Source organism: Branchiostoma floridae, chromosome 19 (assembly GCF_000003815.2).
Source record: "Branchiostoma floridae strain S238N-H82 chromosome 19, Bfl_VNyyK, whole genome shotgun sequence".
Lineage (NCBI taxonomy): Eukaryota > Metazoa > Chordata > Leptocardii > Amphioxiformes > Branchiostomatidae > Branchiostoma > Branchiostoma floridae.
In genome coordinates this window covers 10,508,327-10,529,791 of record NC_049997.1, presented here as the reverse complement: position 1 = coordinate 10,529,791, position 21,465 = coordinate 10,508,327, and the positions used below count along the sequence as shown (strand labels likewise).

General features: G+C 41.5%; 1 protein-coding gene across 1 annotated transcript; it reads left to right on the top strand.

Annotated features, from left to right (window-relative positions):
• Positions 1 to 12,054: 12,054 nt before the first annotated feature.
• LOC118406975 (sodium-dependent lysophosphatidylcholine symporter 1-B-like) lies at positions 12,055 to 19,665 on the top strand. The gene is made up of 14 exons (XM_035807378.1): positions 12,055 to 12,143; positions 13,032 to 13,188; positions 13,379 to 13,500; positions 13,862 to 13,988; positions 14,175 to 14,253; positions 14,776 to 14,936; positions 15,276 to 15,366; positions 15,688 to 15,812; positions 16,381 to 16,464; positions 17,070 to 17,153; positions 17,330 to 17,442; positions 17,841 to 17,978; positions 18,583 to 18,756; positions 19,166 to 19,665. Exons 2-14 carry the CDS (start codon positions 13,051 to 13,053, stop codon positions 19,347 to 19,349), a joined length of 1,620 nt encoding a protein of 539 aa, XP_035663271.1. The 5' UTR covers positions 12,055 to 12,143; positions 13,032 to 13,050; the 3' UTR covers positions 19,350 to 19,665.
• The last annotated feature ends 1,800 nt before the right edge of the window (positions 19,666 to 21,465 follow it).

The window sequence follows — 21,465 nt, the reverse complement described above, 5'->3', positions numbered from 1 at the left end:
AGATTTTATTGTCTTAAATATTATAGGTAATTCAATGTTGTTTTAAGACGACAAATGTTTTCTTTGAACAAAGAAACGCGTACTACCGATGTTATGTAGAGGGAGCCCCCCCCCCCCCCCTGCCATGGCTGTACTTATTCCCCTATCTTGGCAGATGGACGATTCCTGGATATTTCATTCTGATTGGCCAGCGTCCTGTTTGTCTGTCCTTCTGATTGGTTTAAACTTTCAAAAGTTTTTAATGCACACGTGTGATAATCAAAAATTTAATGCACGGCTGTTACGGCGTCATAACCAGCATGAAATGGGGCCTTCTGACCATATACACCTCGGGCCGGGGCATTAACCCTTTATTAAAGCACACAAATTGTGAGTAGTAGAGGGTTTAAAGAGAGTTAGCGTCACTATTCCATAAAAATAAATTCAGAGCGGGCCTTTTTTGTTTGTTTATAAGTCAACCGGCTAACACACGCCATCTTTGTGTGTATCTATGAAATACCGTAAGAAGAAAAACAAACTTTGATACTGGATCCCGTAAGACGCTGCTCAGTGGGTGGGTTTGACATTTTCCAGTTTGACCCTAGCAACAAGCTTCAATATACATAAATGTTTGTTTCTCTTTTGTAGTTTAAAAGTCGCGGATAATCACACTTGGGGCACTCCGCGAATACAAAATGGCCGCCTCCGCTGAATTTGTAACAAGAAGCTTTGAAAGTTTGATTGAGCTTTTATCAAAGCGTTTGGTTTTATCAAAGCGCTTGGTTTTGGTCAAGCGGTGTGTTGTTCATTGCCAACTTGACTTAATTCTGAAAAATTTCAACTTGACGAGGAAACGTTGAATAAACTTTCGAGCTGTATCTAGAGATAAACAAGGCAGACTTTGATCAAGGACCTTGATTTGACAAAGCAAACAACGCCGGAAGGCTCACAATGTCGCCGCCATTTTGAATCTGGTTTGAGGCGTCCAGACGTTTCAGGAGAAAACGTAACACTGTATGTACTAGTAATTTGAAAAAATACGCATACATTACCTACTAGTACAAATGCGGCCTATACACATTGCGACTGACGTTCTAGCATGGCGACGGAACCAGTGCGCATGTTGAAGATTAAAATGTAAGCTTTTGGGAAACATTTTTGGTGGTTGTGAACAAAAGTGTATTCGTGGCCTTGAAAGGTATGCTCGGTCACGAAATTTTCATAAACAAGTGTTACACATCTTATGTAAGACGTCTAGAATAGAGAGTTTACAAATACAGAGAGTAAATTATCCCCAGACTTTGCAGGCGAAGTCATCAGAATAACCAAGGTGCACGTGGCGCAGGGCATTAACGCAAATTTTGTTCTGAACACAATAAAAGGTCGCCATCCTTGTGGAATGGCCCCGGGCCGGGGGTGTTAAACATGGTATCAGCGGGGTTTCAATTTCTACCTTGAAATAATCTGCACTTTCTTAACGTAAGAATATCAGACAGGACGATGTCATAGCTGATGTGCTTTTGATTTTATTTGAATTGCAACAACACAAAATATATGTCAGACCCAACCATGTTGACAGCTTTATAGTGTCGTTCAATAGTACAAACTCAAAAAGATAAATTCACAATAATTAGAATGCGTTGCTTTCTTTCCTGGACCAGGTAATAAGTAAGGTCAGGAAATACCAATATGGCGACTCGTATATTACAAACGCTCGATCGGCCTCACTTGTATGCTTGTTTGAGCCAAGTATATATACACAGAAGAAGAACATGTAAGTTTATACATCCCTATGTACTAGTATCGTCAATAACCCAGCAGGGTGTATTTCCTAATGCTTATCAAAATGTGCTCATGTCCTTACTGCCTAACAACTCAACTTCTAATGTTCGCAAATTTAAAATTTATATACACAATCTATATACAACAGTATATGTCATTCACCCATTCTATAGCAAAGTTTTTCTGGCAATTGGGCAGACAACAGCAACTTTTTTTTCCAACAATCACAGTCTCTGCCCATGCAGATTTTCGATACAGTCTCTGCACGGGTATGAACGAAGACGGGCCTCCGACTTCCGTTGACTTCTCCCATACAGTAAACGGCTTCCCGTTTCCGATGTCAGACTTACAGGGAGAATCAATGTTTCCGTTTTCACCGAACCATGCAGCCATGACATACGTTCCTTTACTCGACCTAGTCGCTATCCTAGAGCCAAACAGTTCCTGTCCAACTTGACAAGTTCCGTACTTTCTAACAACTGTTGCCGTGTTTGAAGCATTTATCTCCTTGGTAGGATACATATCATTACAAGTATCTTTGAAGAACTCTTTGTCATCTGGCGACAGTGCATTTTTTTTTTCTTTATTGAAATACGTGTAAGAATACAAATAAACGGACGAGGACTAAGTGACGGCGGACTCAAGTTACATTCAACTTATATTAACGCCGCCACTTATACAAGAATTGAAAATAATAAATTATACAGGACAATAATAAATAGATAATTACATATGTATGAACAGTGTGCGTGAGTCGATCTCCCTTACTGGAGTAGAAAACAAAAACAAAGAATTATACTTGAATCTAAAAACGATTTGTTGTTGCAATGTACACATGTGTTGCTTCTATAATTCTGCAATTGACATTGAAGGAGCAGAAAGAACTACCTTGTAAAATCAACATTTCTTTGGCATTATTTGCAAGACTGTGGAAATCAAGTATATGTACAAGTAACCCAGAGAGTTTGCCGATGAGAACTGAGCGCTGGTAATTATAGGTAGGGCAGTGCAAAAGGTAGTGTGAAATAGTTTCGAATGGACACCCGCAGCTGCAGGCTGGGCTTGACACAAGACCCGCGCGCGTGAAAAGACTATAATTCAAGCTGCAGGTGCCCATACGAAGTCGTGAAATGAGAATGCAAGAGTGTCGAGACCCGAAGCTGAAATGGCTGAATTTGGGAGGGCGTATCGTTTTAAAAAGATGTTCTCGAAATTTCGAGAAATCGAGTGCACGAAGAGTTAAGTCCAAGTTGTTCCAAGCAGTGATGGAATATGGAGTAAAGGACTTTCCAAAGCGGTCAGTCGAAAATTTAATAGGTCTCAAGTTTCTGCTGTTTCTCAAATCATAATTACATATCACCGTAATTGCATAAGGAAGTAAAGTGGTAAGGTATTCACGAGTCAGTCCGTTAACAATATTGTGAAATAGTAATAGGCGGTGAATATGACGCCTGTCGGACAGTGCATTTCGGCGGGAGTTTGATTGTCTGTTCGTCAGCTGACCAATCAAAGTTTGAGATACAGCGAGAGGTACACATTTTCAACAATACTCTTTCTGGAAATTGCTAAACTTTCTTTCCAACACGAATTACTATAGGTACTTACCCTAAATTTTCGGTCAACTCCGTCGACCTTGTTCACAGAATGACCCTATCTCCAGCAGTGACGTCACGAACACGCCACTTTTGCAGGAGGGGGTCATAAGTATCAGAAAGCCTGTGTCGCCCCCGTCTCTGTTGAGTGTGGGCCGTTGGGCTCTAATGTACACTGCCTTCTTCACTCCTCGCGCGAAGAAATCCTGTTCTGAGTCTAGGATTTTGACTTTGTCCAACGAAATGGAATGTCCCGGAGACTCTATGTGTATATGCGCCACCTCAGACGATTTGATAGAGCTAGGAGGCCGATGTTCGAGGAACCTAGTTTTCAGTGCACGTTCCGTCTCACCAATGTAAGTTTCCTTACAAGGGCCTTTGTTGGTTTTCCCTTGACACGTGATGTGGTACACCACCCCACACCTACTTCCTTTGGGATTTTTGTCCTTGGGTGCCACTAGGAAATTCTTGAGCGTACATGTCGGCTTGAAGAACGCAGGTTTGCACAGACGCTGACAACTTAAGATTAACATTTGCAAACATTGATAATGCTCTGTGGCAACAAGTCATTCAAACAATACATACTACAATACAGAGTCCAATTCTTCCACTCGTCAGCAGTGAAAAATCCATATTGAAGTAATTTTGGTTGAAAGGCGCTCAATTCCGCTTGGAATATTTATTTTCCCTATGCGTTTCTCTAATTTGTTGAGCTTAGCTATGGTTAGAATTTCCCTGTCTATCCAAAGCTTGAAAATTCTCTTGGTAGTGCTCAGGATCCATTAACGGTGTGTATTGTGTGCCAAAAGATTTTTCAAGCGCTTTCCTCCTCGTCACGTTACAACAGCTCTGTACTTGCAATCCTTCTCTCCTGTGCTGCGCGTCCCTTCGCAAATGCCAACTGCTTTTGTCGAATCCAGAATAGTTTGTTTTCTTACCAACCTTCTCAAATCTCTTCGTACATTTAGAACAACCAAGGTTTGCTGTGTGCCCTAGAAAACCGCACAGTTTTCTAGCAGCCGGAATATCAGCAGCGCAGCACAGGAGAGCAGCTCGAAACTTCAGAGGAAACTTGGGGGACATGTACGACGTGAAATGAACTCCCTGCCACAGAAACTGTAATGTTTCTTCTTTCTCCTGTCACAACTAACACGGTATTCATTCCTGTATTAAAGAAGTGAACTAGTAGTAATTTAAAACGTGATACTAGTGTTACACTGGTATCACTTGCCAGGTTTGCTTCCATATTGGTTGTTCTTTTACAACTATCCAACAAGTTTCACTTCTGCAACTATAGTCATGGCTACCTCCTTAGTATTTTGTCATCTACAACTACAAGTATAATTACGTTGCATTAGGCTATAAACAACATGTTTGTCCATTTTGGTCTATCTGACAATCCCCGAAGAGGAAAAAAAAGTATTGCTTTTTTTTCTGAAATCAGACGAAAACTAATGCGCGCGATGATATCATCCATAAAATTTACTTGCTGTGGCCTTATGCATGTAGGATAAGTGTTTTACTAGCTGTACCTTACGGGTAACTAGTTTTACTGATATGGTTATGTTGATTGTCTGCATCCTCCTAACGCCCGGTCCCCAACCGCATTAGCCTATGGGGCCCTGCTATCTAGATGCCTACCAGCGGTTATTATGACTGTCGCCACAAACCAGCTGTCGACATATTAGAGAATAGGCCTTTCTTGGGCTTTTTGTTGTCGAAAGCTGTCTCGCAAAGGCCGCTGGGAAGCTATTAGCCAATCATGTTACGTCTTACATAGCATCATCCTCCTCCGCCCGATCCCCAACGGCTGACTGCCCATATAAGGGTAAGCTCATTAATATCTATAAGCAGGGCGACTAGGAAATGAAAGTAACTGCGGATAGACCATGAGATAGCAGGGCCCCATAGGCTGAGTCAGCTAGCCGTTGGGGACCGTGCGAAGGAGGATGATTGTCTGAAGCTGAAGGAGGTTGTTTACTTGTTTTGTTTTTCATGACGCCGTTTGGACCTGATTAGAAGACTAGGCCACATCAATGTAATTTCTTGGTTATCTTGGTTAAATAGAAGTAAACAAATATAAGGTACTCTGTTATATATTGACCGGGAAACATTCTCCAGGAACCAAAGTCAATTTTCCAGGCTGGCTGGGATTTCAAGCATTTCATTTTAGACATTATGTGTCATTAGACATCAATGAAATAAAACAATTAGGAAGCAAAAATCAGCATGCATTGGAGCGGCATTCACAATATGGGCATTTGCAGCTCGTTTATGTACCAGATGGCAAAAAAAAGTTATTATTTCAACGTAGAAAAATAAATATAAAAATTCCAAAAAGATCAAATTGATGTAACTGAGACACTGAGGCGGTGAAGGCTGGTAGGGAACATGCCCTTCTCCCCGTTTTTAAGTAAGTTCGTATCAAGTGCAGTTTCCAACACTCGGGACCTGTCAAGATATTGATTCTATGGATAGTTTCGTTGGTTTGGAAAATTAATTTGGAAGTAGCGTTGCTAATCATGTTACTAATGCAGACATTTCCGCGACGTTTTGTCAGCTACCAGCCGCTTTTATTAGGATATAAATAACCACATTTACACCAGACGTTTTCTGAACCTTACGTCTCTCCAAACTTACCTTTCAAGTTGGACAGAATGCCTTCAGTTGACACTTTCTGGTTCAGGCCGTCACAAAGGGCTGTACTCAGACTTCTTGTTCTTCTCCCCATTTTTAAGTAAGTTCGTATCAAGTGCAGTTTCCAACACTCGGGACCTGTCAAGGGATTGATCATATGGATAGCTTCGTCGTTTGACAATTTATTTGGAATTAGCGTTGCTGGGCATGTTACAAATGCAGACATGACGTCTTGGCAGCTTCCAGGCGCTTTTATTAGCACATAAAGAATTACTTTTAATACACCAGACGATTAAAAATATACTTACCTTACGTCACTCTAAACTTACCTCTCAGGCTGTACAGAATATCTTCAGTTGCCACTTTCTGGGTAAGGGGGTTGTTCTCAGACTTCTTGTTGCAGTTGTGCCTCCTCCCAGATGCGAGCTCAATGTGGCCGTTACGCAACGAAATTGAGAAAACGATGTTTAATTATTCTAGCTTAGGTGGAGTGGTTGATTGCCTGAAGCTGACGTCACGGAGGCTCCTGAAATGAACAAAGGCGACATCTGTCGAGAGACCAGGCAACTGCAGAGCGTCTCATGGAAGGGGGTAATAAATGGTGGTGATGACGTCATCCGTATCATTTTCAAACTCATCTTTTCCAACATTTTGGCGCGAGCAATCAATATTCTCTGGAACCTTTCATCTTAATTGGCAGAACAATGGACATTTTGAAATTCGGTTTTAATACGGTAAAAACAGTGGGAAATTAACTCTCCTTCAACAGACTGTTTGCAAGTGTGGTTATTTTTGTCAATGGTACACCTAGACGTAGACTGGGGCGTCGTTTTTAAATAAAGCTAAGGGTACAACCCGCCGTACGTGCTTTTTTTCCGTACGTTTTTTTTTGGGGGGGGGGGGGAGGTAATATCCGCCACGTTTTTCTGAACACTTGGGGAAGGAATGTCAAGAGCAGGGAGGTAGTGCGTCTCAGCGCACGTCACTCGCACGGTTGCGCAAGGTGTATGTGGTCTGCATTGCCTGGCCATGAACCGGTTGCGTGCATAGTTTGTCGCGCAAGTGTTAAGGTCTCATTGATGAGTTTCTTCTTCCCATAGACCTCTATGTTATAATTCGTGGTTTAAATGGGCGCGTTTATAATGAAGCTACGTGAAATTTCAACAGATTTTTCATTCTATGTCGAGCACATTTACCCTATAAATTGAGTAGAATTGGAGCTTGAAGAAGTGTAGTAGAAGGTAGTGCAGTAGCGGATCCAGGAAAGCCACATTTTTGCCGGGGCGCCGAAGGCGCCCGGCTTTGTGCCCGGTTTAATGGTTCGTCCTTGGATGGGTCTGCTATGGTCGCAAAATGTACCGTGCGTTTTTACGACAATTCTCAGCCCTTCTCAGCCCTTCAAATAAACGCAATGTACCGTGCGTTTTTACGACAATTCTCAGCCCTTCTTAGCCCTTCAAATAAACGTTGTAAGAATACTGTTTATCCATGACCTCTACTCGTACAGAAAACATTGCAGCGCTCATTAGCAAAGTCTAGGAAAGGAAAATGTTTCTTGATTTGCAGTAAAACACTGGTCATGTAACATTTGAGGAGTTGTCGTTAAATCGCACGGTTCATTTTGCGATAGCGTTGACGGGTCCGGGTATTTAGCGGAATAACCCGGAATAACCCGGAATAACCCGGAATAACCTTAATAAAGGATGAAAGCTACCGAAATACAGTGTGCTTTGATAAGTTAAGATCGCAGAATGCAATATTTTGGCATAAAATAATGTATATATGGCCATGGGAACAAGAAATATTACGGTTATTCCGGGTTATTCCGGGTCATTTCGGGTTATTCCGGTAAATACCCTCACGGGCGTTGACGGTGCGGAGGAGGTGAGATTTTTATCGTACAGAAATTGGTACAGTTTGTAAAGTTATCTTTCTGGAATTCGGATGTATTAAAATATAACATTACATTCTAAGGCGTAGTGTCATGTGAGTAAAATGAGCACGACATTTCACGAAAGATTTTGTGGAGGGTATACAGTCAAGTTTATTGTGCAACGATTGGAACAGTTTACGTGCGGGTGGGAGGGGGGCGTGCGTCTATATATGCAGCTGCAGGAGGTCCTGCAGGACATTTTCGATCGTAAGAGTAACGTACAATTTGAAAAGATAGTGATCATGAATTCGGACACATTGAAACATATTTCCAAGGAACGGTATATAGTTTTTTTAGTAAAACCAGTGTGTGGGGATTGACGAGAATTTAGATAGTTTAATGGTGCACTGTGCTTGAGCCGATGCGAGGCATTATGCAGGGCATTTTTGATTGTAAAAATATCGTACAAGTTGAAAAGATGGATCGGATTCTAATACATTAAAACATACATTTCCAAAGAATAGTAGAAAACAACGGATTGTAGCTAACTGTTAAACAATCAGCAAAGCAGTTGGCAAGATGTCACACCTGAACTTTTGTAGATTTTTGCTTTTTGTTGGTACTAGTAAGATGTTATGTGATCAAGACAATATTTTCTTTCTGTTTCAGTGACGCCTTAGACTGTTCTCTGCTATATATACAAGTGACACAGTAATATACAGAAACTTACAGCTAGCAAAAGTCTGTACTCAATAAGATTTTACACAGTACACATTTATACTTCTTCTGCTGAAATCTACGCATTACATTTTGCATCCAACCAAAGAGGTTTGAAAGAGAGTCCTTGATCCAACCAAATTAGACCTTGAGACCTATTAACAGATCATTGATCACTGTGCATTTTGCACATACCAGACTCAATCGTGCCACTGAGCACTGCATTTTGCACACACCAGACCAATTGTGCCACTGAGCACTGCATTTTGCACACACCAGACCAATTGTGCCACTGAGCACTGTGCATTTTGCACACACCAGACCTATCGTGCCATTGAGCACTGTGCATTTTGCACACACCAGACCAATCGTGCCATTGAGCACTGTGCATTTTGCACACACCAGACCAATCGTGCCATTGAGCACTGTGCATTTTGCACACACCAGACCAATCGTGCCATTGAGCACTGTGCATTTTGCACACACCAGACTCAATCGTGCCACTGAGCACTGTGCATTGTGCAAATAAAGTCAAGCAAAGAACACATATATTGTGAACAATGTGTGAATCTATTTTATCGGGAAAATACCACCAAGGTGAATGCTTTAATGGCAGTTGTTAACCACAGTACTTGCAGACAAGCAATTACCTGGACAAGTACAGACCTTGATGGTGACAAGCAATTACCTGGACAAGTACAGACCTTGATGGTGTACTTTTTCAAGGAGATGCACTATACACCTACATAAAACCATCACTAAGATCTGGTGTGGAGTTCCTCTCCGTTGATGATATTCCAGACTATTTGCAACTTTACAACAATACTGTACGTGTATCAATAAAAGAGTCTTACACTGGAGACATATTTGCCACAGAAGCAGTCTATCCTTATTACACCTTAAAGAAAGCCCTAGAAGCAGCATTTGCTGAATCCAACACTTGTCTTTTCATAACAGCACATGGAATAACTGGTTCAACAGTAGCATTGTTGCACGCTGATAACAAGTATTTTGTTTATGACTCACATGCCAGAAGTCCCATAACAGCATTGCCAGATAGCCATGGCACTTCTACTTTAAGCATGCACAGTTCAAACAGCAATCTAGTTTCATTCTTGCAACAACTTAACTGGAACACAACATGCAATTTTGAGGTTGTCCCAGTACAAGCAGAAAATGTTTTCTTATCAGTTGAACCTACTGGTATACACATTATCAATCTGACTAGCAATGTTTCTTCTATGATTGAGTCAGAAAACTGCTTTCAAGTTCAACAACAACACACATACACCTTGGTTAAACCAGAGTTTGTATCTACGAAAGAGAACCTACAACAACCAAACACAGCATTTCCATTTGCACCACATTGTAACCAAAGTACTGGGAAAAACATTGTGCCATGCACCACAAGCAAACATCCAAGTGCTATGCCAGAGAACAGGAATGAAGGCCTCTTGAATCAATTAGTAATGTCACCAAATGCAGCATCAAATTTAAATGATAAAAAAGTGCAAGGTCTTGCAATCCAAAGCGCAATATGCAAGGACAAACAAGAAAAACAAACCTATCAACAGAAGACAGAGAGTCTTGCAGAACAAAGAACATCATACAAAGCAAAGAAAGCAAATGAGACCTGTGAGCAAAAAGCAGCACAGCAAAGAGCATCATATAAAGCAAAACGAGCAAATGAGACCCCTGAGGAAAAAGATGAAAGACTTGCAAAACGAAGAACATCATACAAAGCAAAACAAGCAAATGAGACCCGTGAGCAAAAAGATGAAAGACTTGCAAAACGAAGAGCTTCATACAAAGCAAAACAGGCAGAAAAGTACGCCGGAAAATCCAATTATACCAGTGAACAAAGGTTTCCAGCCAACTTCCCATAGATTTTAGATATAAACTTCTAGTTTAATAATGATGCACATTTTACTGGAACACAACATGAAATTTTGAGGTAGTCCTTCCAAATGCGCCCCGGCCAGCTTTTTTTAAAAGCTTTCTTGTTTCCGGTCCCCCAGGTTGTCGTCTTGGGCAGGTTTGACTGTACATTCAGAATCGGAATATATACCAGCACGGGTACGTCGCTTCAAACAGCAAAAGTTGTTTTTTTTTTAAACGTGATCATTTGAAAGTCCCCTGTGTAACTATGTGTAGCTGTGATTTGGGTGTAGGAAATACTACTGTTAGTTAGGTATGTGACAGCTTATGTAATATATATAAATACGATACATGCAGCGGATGCACATTCTGTGTATGTTGTCTTGTTTGTTCTTTTTTTTAGACGCCCACTGGACCTGAATATCTTATTTAGCTATAGTTCACCGAGGCTCCAATACTGTGACATCTCTGGTAACGTATCAACCAGGTATGCAATGCTGCATACATATATATATATATATTAATATTATACAATATTATTGATATCTTGAGTGCCTATGGATTTCTGCCTCTGAAATAGACTTTGGCGTCAGAAAATCTCTTGCTTGGAATATCTGCCACAAGCTAAGCAAGATATGGAAAATCCATAGCCATGCTCGAAAAGGTGGACCTTAACAAAGCCATTCGAAAAGGGGACAAATGACTGGTGACACTCGCATGCTACGCAAGTACCTTAATGTACCATGACAGGAAAATCTAATTTAAATCAACAGTTGTACCAATATTAAGAAGAGTACATGTACAACAGCGCAGCATGAAACTGGCGGGTCACCGTATTAGGTAGCTTACTATAAGGGAAAAAGAGGTAGGGGAAGACCCAGAGTCACCTACTTAGACAATGTACATAGATATAAAAACCTGGAAGATACTATAGTGCTACGAAGGGCCATGGAGGACCAATTAATTACAAGTGCTGTTGAGGAGCCTCACTTGATTGAATAACTAAGTACGTAAGTGTATGTACTGTTCAAAATGTCAGGGTTCCAAATCATCGCACCACAAAAACCGTGATTGGGGCCCTGTATGACAGCCTCGGTGTCCTACGCATCCTATTCATAGTTTATCGCGTGACCTGTTTTTCAATGATCTACAAGTTGTTTGGGTTGAATGACCTTTGAACCCACCTCAGCCAGGTAAGTTGATACACTTTAATTGTCAATTTGTCTTGAGTCATTGCGTGATTGTTTATCATTTAGTCAACTGAGACCGGGTTAGCAGTGCCAAAGCGGACAGTAGTTTCAAATTAACTACACACATAAGTTGAACCTCTACACACTAGAATGTATTAGTCTATGTAGATGTGGTAAGATACCATTTAAATTTTTCTTATATCAGAAATTGTACCTGATCACTAGCGCTACGACCTGTACTTAGCTTGCTTGAGCACAAATGTACAACAAAGGTCATTCATTCATTCATAAAAAGGAGGAAAATTATCGTACTACTTAAAAAAACTCTGGATCTCAATCCGATTGAAACATCTACATATACGAACCCCATACCACTGCAATCTCAACCCGCATGCGCCAACAAATATTTGTCATAGTTGGTGGTTGGTGACATCTGCCGGTAACGTTCCGCAAATGATCAGTTTTGTCTTCCTTACAACCTGTCCATTTACACAGGTACGGCACTGTTAAATTTTTTTCTCCTCTGTAATATTTCCTATCCGAATGCGGAATGGACCGATCCCAAAATCCCGCCCTCTGTTCGATCATGGTTCTATTTCGAACACCTCCGTCAAAAATAGCCATTTCTGTCCCACTGTGGCAATTTTTGACGGAGGTGTTCGAAATAGAATAGCTATAGGGGGTTCTATTTGTTCGATATGCCGTTCGACAGGATCGGTCCACTGCCTAAGCTTTTTGTGAACGTTTCAACGGCAAGTCGTTTTCTGACTACAGCAGAAGCAATGGTGTAACGTGAGGATCAGCAATTCTACAGATGTTCGCATTCAGTTCAGTCAAGTGGGTGTCCGTATACAAACAAGGACGAGTAAAGACAGATACGTGATACTGGGAATGCAAAGATATCATAACTTCAACTAGGTTTAGATGGTTTTCTTGAAAATCGTAACATTCAATTCATCAAGTCCTTACCACTGTTGTGACCTACTTTTTGGTTGAGCTGGTGACCTTTCAACCCATATAACAAGCAGGTAAACAATCAGTCGAACAGCAGGTCATAGTAGAACGCATTATTCTAAAGAAGTAAGAAACGGCGCAAGGAGGGCCATGATTTGGTATCGTTGCGTAGGTGACAACTGGCTGCCGTGCAACAGAAGGACCTTAGACGTACATACTTGATTTTCTTTTGAATATTAAGCAAAAAGAAGGGGTGCTTTACGTATTGGTCAGTTATCTTCTCAGTTATGTACTAGTATTCCAAAAGTTCGGAAATAATCTCCGAATCATATCCAGTTGCAGGATCTTGCAACTGCCTGATTTAGAAATCTCGAAGTCGTATTGCCGTGTCTTGTATTACTGAACTCTGTGTTTCTTCCATGTTCTCAGTTACCACTGCAGCTCGACCATGGCCGATCTTGCCAAGACAACGAACCCCCTGTCTGTCGTGGCGAAGTTGTGTTACGCTTTCGGGGGCGTTGGTGGTGAGATCCTATGGGTCGTATTCGGGGCGTACACCAGCATCTTTCTGGTGGATGTGGCGCAGGTAAACTCGTACAGTATCATCTGCTTGATATCAATATTTTCGCAAATACACCATGCTACATGTGTGTATTGGAATATTTCGTCGTATACTCTCATTCCTATCCGCGAATTGAGTCACCTTGCTTACTCAACGCCTTACATATATACTGTATACATGTACTATGTACGTAATAAATTATGTTCTATTCCAGATGCCACCTTTATTTGCAGCGTCAATCATTTTCGGCAGTAGGGTAGTGGACATCCTATGCAATGTCTTCCTGGGCCCGATGATTGACAGGACGAACACACGATGGGGGAAGATAAAACCATGGTAACGTACAAATGAGATTTTGCATGGACGCTTATATATATCTGTGTTGGTTATGATAAAGGCCTGATACTTTTGTTCAACACAAAGCAAAAAGATCACCTATAATTTTCGGTTGCTCCAAGGAGCTTTGGTGGAAGATCCTTCACCGCTCTTATGTCGAACTTAATGTCGCTCTTATGTCGAACTTGAGCCCCGACATTTTACATAGTATTAGGTTTGCTGCGATAAAAGGTTATAAGTCATTGTTATATTTATGTATTTTACAGTATGTGCAGTGTTCGAGGCAGCAACTTCAAACAACAGATTCACAATAGCAGATTTCCTAACAGCTAGCAATGAAAGTGTCTTCCTTATTTCCCAGGATCGTAATATCAACTCTGTTTCTGATTGTAACGAACGCGTTGGTCTGGTATGTCCCGGATGTTGGGACGGGAGGAAAGCTGGCCTGGTACATCATACTGTACATTTTGCTGGTGCTCGCCTTTTCGGTAAGTCAAGAGCCTCATTTGCAGACTCTGTTGAGCTTTTGTTTTGAACAGTGCAGCGAAACTTAACATTTATTTTTGGTACGTAAGCAGGTAATTGATTTCATTTTGAAAACAAAATTTCCACAGACTATGCTTTGCAACATTACAATCTTTGCATTTGAGAATAACATTGAGCTTTTATTTCAGGGCTTTTCAATTTCATATCGCACGTTCGTGATGTTTCTGAGCGAGGACAGCTCTGAGAGAGACTCGGCCATGCAGTACAGTAAGTACTACATTTACCAAAGGGATACTAGGAATGAGAGCCTGGGTACCATCCGTATTCTACCGGGCCCCTTACCCTCGCTATCCGTATTCTACCGGGCTCCTTACCCTCGCTATCCGTATTCTACCGGGCTCCTTACCCTCGCTACCTAGCGAGTGTAAGGAGCCCGGTAGAATACGGATGGTATACCCAGGCTAAGGAATGAAGGAAGCAAACTTAAATGTACGTGTGGGGTACAGTTAGTGTGTAGTAGGGCGACATTTGAGCAGGGTAATTGTTAATAAAGTCGAGGAAACACTGGTTGTTTTATTGTTTCTATTGTGCAGCCGTAGGATGGCAAACTGCATATTGCAATGCTGATGGAAAATTCTATTATGTATTACTTTTCATCATGTCTTTTCCTCTTTTCTTGGTTTCTTCTTCTGATAGGCGTGATGATGGGCGTAAGACAGTATGGTACTTACATGAGCGTAAGATTTCGTAATGCCCCTCTGAGAACAACGTATTACCCTTCCTTTTCAGGGGCATTGCTGGCAATTGTAGGAGTGGTAGGGGGAATAGTAATGCACGGACAAACCCTGGCGTCTTTCAGACGCTCCGAGCACGACTCCTGTGACAACATGACCTACAGCGCTAACAGCAGCACCAACAGTTCTGTGGACGGAGTTTCTTTACAGATGACGGTAAGTCAACGCACACCTTCAGGAATTTCCAAATAAATCAACCCAATTGCCCAGGACACGTGACTTAAATCACGTCTGATGTCATCAATGGGTCAAAGGTTGTTGGAAGTCTATATCGCCCCTCGTCCCAGTGGAGACAATGTTGGTGCGCCCTGATGTATCTATCACACCCTTTTGTTGATTACCTAGTACTGTAACATCTCAATGTTTTCCCTATTTCTTCGGAGGGAATTGTTTAACCCCCTACCTTCTTGATCTACATTGGATACATTTTCTTAAATATGTGGAATGTTTTTTTTGCCAAAGCAAGTTTTTTAATGTTTGATTACGTTTCTACAGCGAACCGGCTACATAATCTCCTCAGCAGCTGTGTGTGGTCTTCTTCTGTTGTGTTTGTCAGCGGTAGTCTTTGGAACGACAGAGAGAAAAGGTACAAATACGGTTTTACGGGTGAACTAACAATGGTGTTTATCATTACACATTGCTATCGCTAGAAAAGAGTGTTACTTTGAAATGTAGTTGACATATGTATTTTGACTAAGAATACGAAAGATTAAGTAATAATAAGTTGATTGATTTTAGAGATGAGTTGTCTGATGCTCAAATCAAAGTTACAAAAACCCAACGTTTTGGAGTAGGATACATGTCACTACTTGTTGGGATCCTCTAAAACTTTCCTCTTTTCCATATTTAACTGCACTAAGTTTCGAAATACCTGCTAGTCGACGGTTTCTTCAACTTGTTGTTCTAGATATTTCGGCGACATCCGGAGGAAAACGTGACCAGAACATGTTCAAGACGGCGAAGATTGTATTGACATTTCGCCCCAACGTCTATTTTCTTCTGGCATATTTCTTTATACAAATACCTGTTTCTGTGAGTATTATAGTATCAATTCATTTTTATATGAAGGATTGTCTGCGCATTCATTTGCCTGATGAGAATTTACAACTCCCAGCCATCTTATCGATATCATATTCACTGTGAAATTCAAATCAGATTCTATTAAATCTGAATACAAGTGAATACCATCTTTCGCATTCCTCAGGGCAATACAAAGTCCAGAATGTCTCAATTTCTGGAAACATCCTTCTGGCCAATCAGAGAGCTCCCAGCCCTGTGAGTGTGACCCCAAAGTTTGACCCCCAAAACAAGATGGCGCCAGAATGAACATAACATTTATGGTATGCTGACTGTTTCTATTTCGCACTACAGCTAGGTGTCGCTGCTAACAATGCAGTCCCAAACTTATTGCGAGCAGCGACAGCCATAGCTAGCTGCAAAGTGGAATAGGGCCAGTTGTCACTGCCCTGAGGATGGTAACAGACAGCTGTGATTTTTTTACCCAGGTTGTGAATAAGGAATTGTTTTGTCCACTTGATCTGTCACTTACTCTGAAAGGATGATTTTGGCCCACATTTTTACTTTGCACTCTTATTTTCAGATAGGACATGGGGGCATCGCCCTATACGTACAGTACAGTCTGGACCTGGAAGATCAGATAGAGAACGTCATCTTAGCTATGATGGTGAGAAACAAAATTTTTGATGATTGTTGTTTTTGTGACAAATTGGAGGTTGCCTTGCTTTGAAAGCCTTCTTATTTCCATTCATTTCAACAATCTTGTTTCTAGGCAGTGACTGCTTTCTCAAACTATGATAGTTACTACTTAATATAAAAGTAGTCAATATAATAGTATACGTTCATCGGTGTTGGTGGAATTTATTCTATAACATACTGTTATTACACAAAGATAGAATTACATTCACCAAAATGAACAAAAGTTGGTTTAGATCGATGGAGAAGCCAACGCACTTATGTCCGTCGGTTACAATCTTGTTTCTGGGCGGTCCCCGCTTTCCTAGAATAATAATTCCTGAATCTAAAGGTAGTCTCTATCATAGTTCATCTACTTTGGTAGAATGGCTTCTTTATCAGGTGCAATCCGCACAAAAAGGTAAAATTGGACTTGCCCAAATGGACGAAGGTTGCAGCAAGCCTATGACGTCCCCCGCCTGTACATAGTTGCTTGACATAGAAAATGACTTGCCACACAGCCTCTCTATCATATTTTGCCGAGTTTGCAGAAAATTTTGAGATTTCATAACACTGATATTACGTTCTTTCCTACAGGTGGCATCAGCGGCAGCCATGCCCGTCATTGCTTGGGTCGTGTCCAAACTGGGAAGGAAGACTTCCTACATTTGCTTTCAGCTGGTAAGGCCCTGAAACTCAATACTCTACTTTTATATAATGTATACTACATCGCAGGATGTTTGGTTCAACCTGGAAAAGTCCACCCTATACATTGAAGTTTGCATGCATGCACTGAAACATCCCGAAGATCAGCTGTTGAGCTGAAAAAAAACTAACTGTTCTTATTTTCCTTGTAGGCTGCAATCCCGATATACATTGGTTTTCAGTTTGTACCAAAGGGAAGTTTGGCTGTTTTTGCTGTTGTCATCGCTTTAGGGGTCACAGTTCTTGCACAAAACTTTATACCATGGTGAGTTGTCGCATTTTTATACCTTACCTTAGATAATAGACCCCCCTACAACACTGTTGAATTGGTCAACTCGGTGAGCGTATTTTCTCCATAGGGTGCGGTCTTGAGCAGCTACTGCCTGCCATGCTTTCCATACTGTTCAGACCCATTTCTCTTCCGTCATTTAAGATGGTTCGTCTAAATACTCTTAGTGTAATTTTAGGCGTACTTCAACTGTGTCCATGATTTAGCTGTTTTTGCTGCTCTTTCGTCATATAGGCGCCATATCGCCATGTCCGACAAATCTCAATCTTCTTTGTCTGACTGTCTCACCGGCTAGATGCATCTTAGCTCTTCGCATGCGCTCTATTTGGCCTTGCTGACATTAGGGAACCTTTAAAAAACACAAATTCACACAGGTTGATTGTCAGTGACATAACAGAGGACTGCTGCCTACAGACCGGTGAAAGACTGGACACTCCCTTCGTCGCCATCTTCTTGTCCACTAAAAGTCTTGCCATCACCGTGGGACTGATCATGGCAACCATCGGCCTGGAGTGAGTACTGCTGATATACTGATGATAATTTTCAGTTTTGTACATTTGATCATGAGCTATGTTCAGAGCTACGGGGTCAGTCGTTCTGAGGAAGATATGACTACGTACCCGGAGTAAAGTTAAAGTTCCCTTGGGTGCGGGATCAGTACTCTCCAAGCAGATGTTGGTGTAAAGGTCGGTCGATAAAAAACGGATGAAAGGAAAATGTCAGATATTCTGGGGAACACAGGGTTACACGTTCACGTGTCCCGGGTCACGTGTCAGGGAGTACGGGGTCAGTCGTTCTGAAGAAGACTGTCAACAATTCTATAACGTCAAACTCTTCATGCTATTGTCCATTTCTTTCCTTTACTACCATGACATAACGATGTACGATCCTTGGGTCTCTCGTGATGTAAAGACAGAATTTTCCTTTCACAATGAGTAGGTGGTGGGTAAAAGCAACAAAAAAAAAACGAGACAAAACAAAACGCGTCTGGACATTGCAATGCTCATGTATGAAGCATGACCGAGACAAGGACTGTTTTCAAGTCAGGGGCCTTTTTCTTTGTCATTGCGCGTGCGTATTTGCGAATCGTGAACCTGCCTTATTTTTCCGCTGCAGAATCGGAGGCTACAAAGTAGGATCTTGTACTCAGCCTGACACGGTGGGAAGCGCCTTGCGGATTCTGGCGTCGACGTTTACGTCAGTCCTGACCTTCATCGGTGTGGTGTTTGCATGGAGATATCCCATCACTGAGGACAGGCGGAAAGAAATTACAGAGGCCATCAATAAACGGTTAGAATTCATGTTTTTCCTTTCTCTTGTTTATCTTGATCTGTGCTGCTTCAGCTGACTCAAATTCTACCTGATGATCACTTGATTGGGCAATAAGGGGATCGTGGTTCCAACTGTGTATGCACAACGAGATACTAGTAGATCAATGGTGGAGGCCCTAGGAGTAAATCCCTTCTGGATATATTTAAAGAGCGGTCTACATAACAACTGTTTACAACTTACAGCGCTACACTCCACTTAAGTGTAAATATACCTCACATCGGTTGGACAGGCAAAAAGCTGGAAGGACCACAATCCACTGCCACTGCACTCTCGAAAAGACTATGGGACCTGTATCAATCGAAGATTGCAGGCCTGTGTTCTGCTGAGATGAACGTACGCTAAATTTGTTGCCTTCTACTTTCGACAGAAAACTTTCAAGAAACTCCCAGCCTGACGAGACCCAGAGAAACGGAAGCCTGTCCAACGTGAACGGAAAAGTTCTTCTACCTGAGGAGTCTTCAAGGCCAGAAGGATTACAGGAAGGAGACAAACTTTTGTCTTCAGAACTAGACTTGTCTGTACTTTTAGATTGTAAAGAATCAGTGGTGTAATCATTAAAAAAGTGCCACAGGAGAACTTTTCATAGAAGATACTATTTTATGAAAAGGTAGGTACTGAGGGCTAAAGGAAATACTGCTGTTAGGTACCTGTATTATGTGGCGGCTCATAATCTGAAAATAAATAGGGAAGTGGAAATACAGTCTTTATTGGTTGTCGTGCTTGTTTGGTTCATTTTTTGAGGTCCCCACTTAGGACCAATAGCATGAAGTTATCTTACTTATCCGTATTATTTACCTGGACACCCATACAATGATATCTCATGCAACACATTACATTATGTTGAATATGTCAATACCTTACATCACCACACTGCAGACACCATATTCGTCCTATTTATAGTTTACTGAGACTTCCCTACTTGCTCGTTCACAAAATACTGTAAATGCAGAAGAAAAAAAAATGTTCGCGGTGGATTGATGTTCGCGGTTTTCGCGGTGACCACTTAACCGCGAACTTAAATCCACCGCGAACGTTTTTCTATTATGGTATTAGCTATAGGCTGCAGTCTATGGTGTTACCGCGAACTTAAATCCACCGCGAAAAGTCCCTTTTCCCGCTACCGCGAAATTAAATCCCCGCGAACTTAAATGCATTTACAGTATTGTACTCTCCATCTCCAAGCAGAGGTTGAGTCGCGTAGATATAGTAGTAGTCGGAAAAAGAGGAGCGCAGGAACGCGAATCAACCTCTGCTTGGATAGTAAAACTATGTTAAAATCCCCGGGCCGGGGCTCAGGCTGTCTACTATTAATAATATTAGTATATAATGCCGGGCTGTTTCTTCCAAAACCAGCCGTTGTGTTTTGAACAGTTTGTCGTCTGTTGACCCGAAGTGGTTGTACCTAACTAGTTGACCTATTTTTAACAGCCCGTCCTCTGTTTGACCTCAGGATAACCTATTTTTATCGATCTTTGTTTGTTGTTCTGGTTGAATGAACTTTGAACCCACCTGACTTCGGTACATGTAACACAAAACACCTTCATTGTTTTTATGTCTTCAGGCATCTGTATCTGTATCTATATAGCCGGTATAACCGCCGTTCGGCGTATCACACCAGCTTAATTTGCAGGCACGCGGCGCGGCAGCAGCTGGTTATATTACACCGGTACCGAACGACTCGTTACCCCTGACTTTTGCACATCTATCTGCAAGCGTTCTTTAAAACTACCGAGAGAAGATGCCCCTACTGTACTTGGTGATAACAAGTTCCACTCTACGATAGTTCTGGGAAAGTACGAATTTTTGAACACATCAATCCTAGGTTGGTAACTCTGGTATTTGAAGGCATGACTGTTTCTTGTTCTTTTTTGAGCTGGTATTAGATACTTATCCGTTGGTACGTCCACCAGTTTATTGGTCATTTTGTACATCATGGAAAGTCTGGACATTTTCCTTCTGTCTTCAAGTGACATCCACTGCAAATCTGTTTTCATTTTGGTAACACTAGAATCCCTGTTATAGTTGTTTGTGCAGAATCGGGCAGCTTGGTTCTGTACCCTTTCAAGTTTATCTTTGTCTTTCTTTGTATACGGGTCCCATACTGTAGCGGCATATTCAAGGTTAGGTCTTACTAGTGACGTGTATGCAAGTGATTTTACCCTGGTTGGGCATGCCCACAAGTTGAATTTGATTACTCCCAATGTCTGTTTAGCCTTGGTTGTTATTTTGTTAGCATCGCGCGGTTGTTTCTCAGTTTACCAAACTGAGATTGGGTTAGCAGTGCCAAAGTGCGCTGTACTGGTAAGGCCTACGTCACATTTCCTACCCATGGCTCAGCCGAACTATTTGCGGTAACAAAGAATTAAAATTTACCCCCAGTAAATGTGCACAAGGCATGCATGCTGTTGAATTGTTTTGGTCCGTTTTGTGTCTTTGTTGTCTTCTATATGCAATAAACTTCATTGTCATTGTCATTATATCGACTAATTTTCGTTCCGGTCGGGGGGCCCTTTTGTGGAATTGTGACATTTAGCCTAAATGTGACTTTTCAACTTAACTACATACACAAAACACACAAACGAGCAATGATACTTCAAAATTAAAACCGCGAGCGCCCTAGGTACCGCCGTCATGGCATCCAACCCGCATGCGCAAACAAATATTTGC

Excerpts from the sequence above, each read along its gene's own strand:
- LOC118406975 (XM_035807378.1), top strand. The coding sequence starts at position 13,051 with ATGGCCGATCTTGCCAAGACAACGAACCCCCTGTCTGTCGTGGCGAAG. Across the intron at positions 13,189-13,378 it reads TTCTGGTGGATGTGGCGCAG|ATGCCACCTTTATTTGCAGC; the intron begins GTAAACTCGTAC and ends GTTCTATTCCAG. Across the intron at positions 14,937-15,275 it reads GAGTTTCTTTACAGATGACG|CGAACCGGCTACATAATCTC; the intron begins GTAAGTCAACGC and ends ACGTTTCTACAG.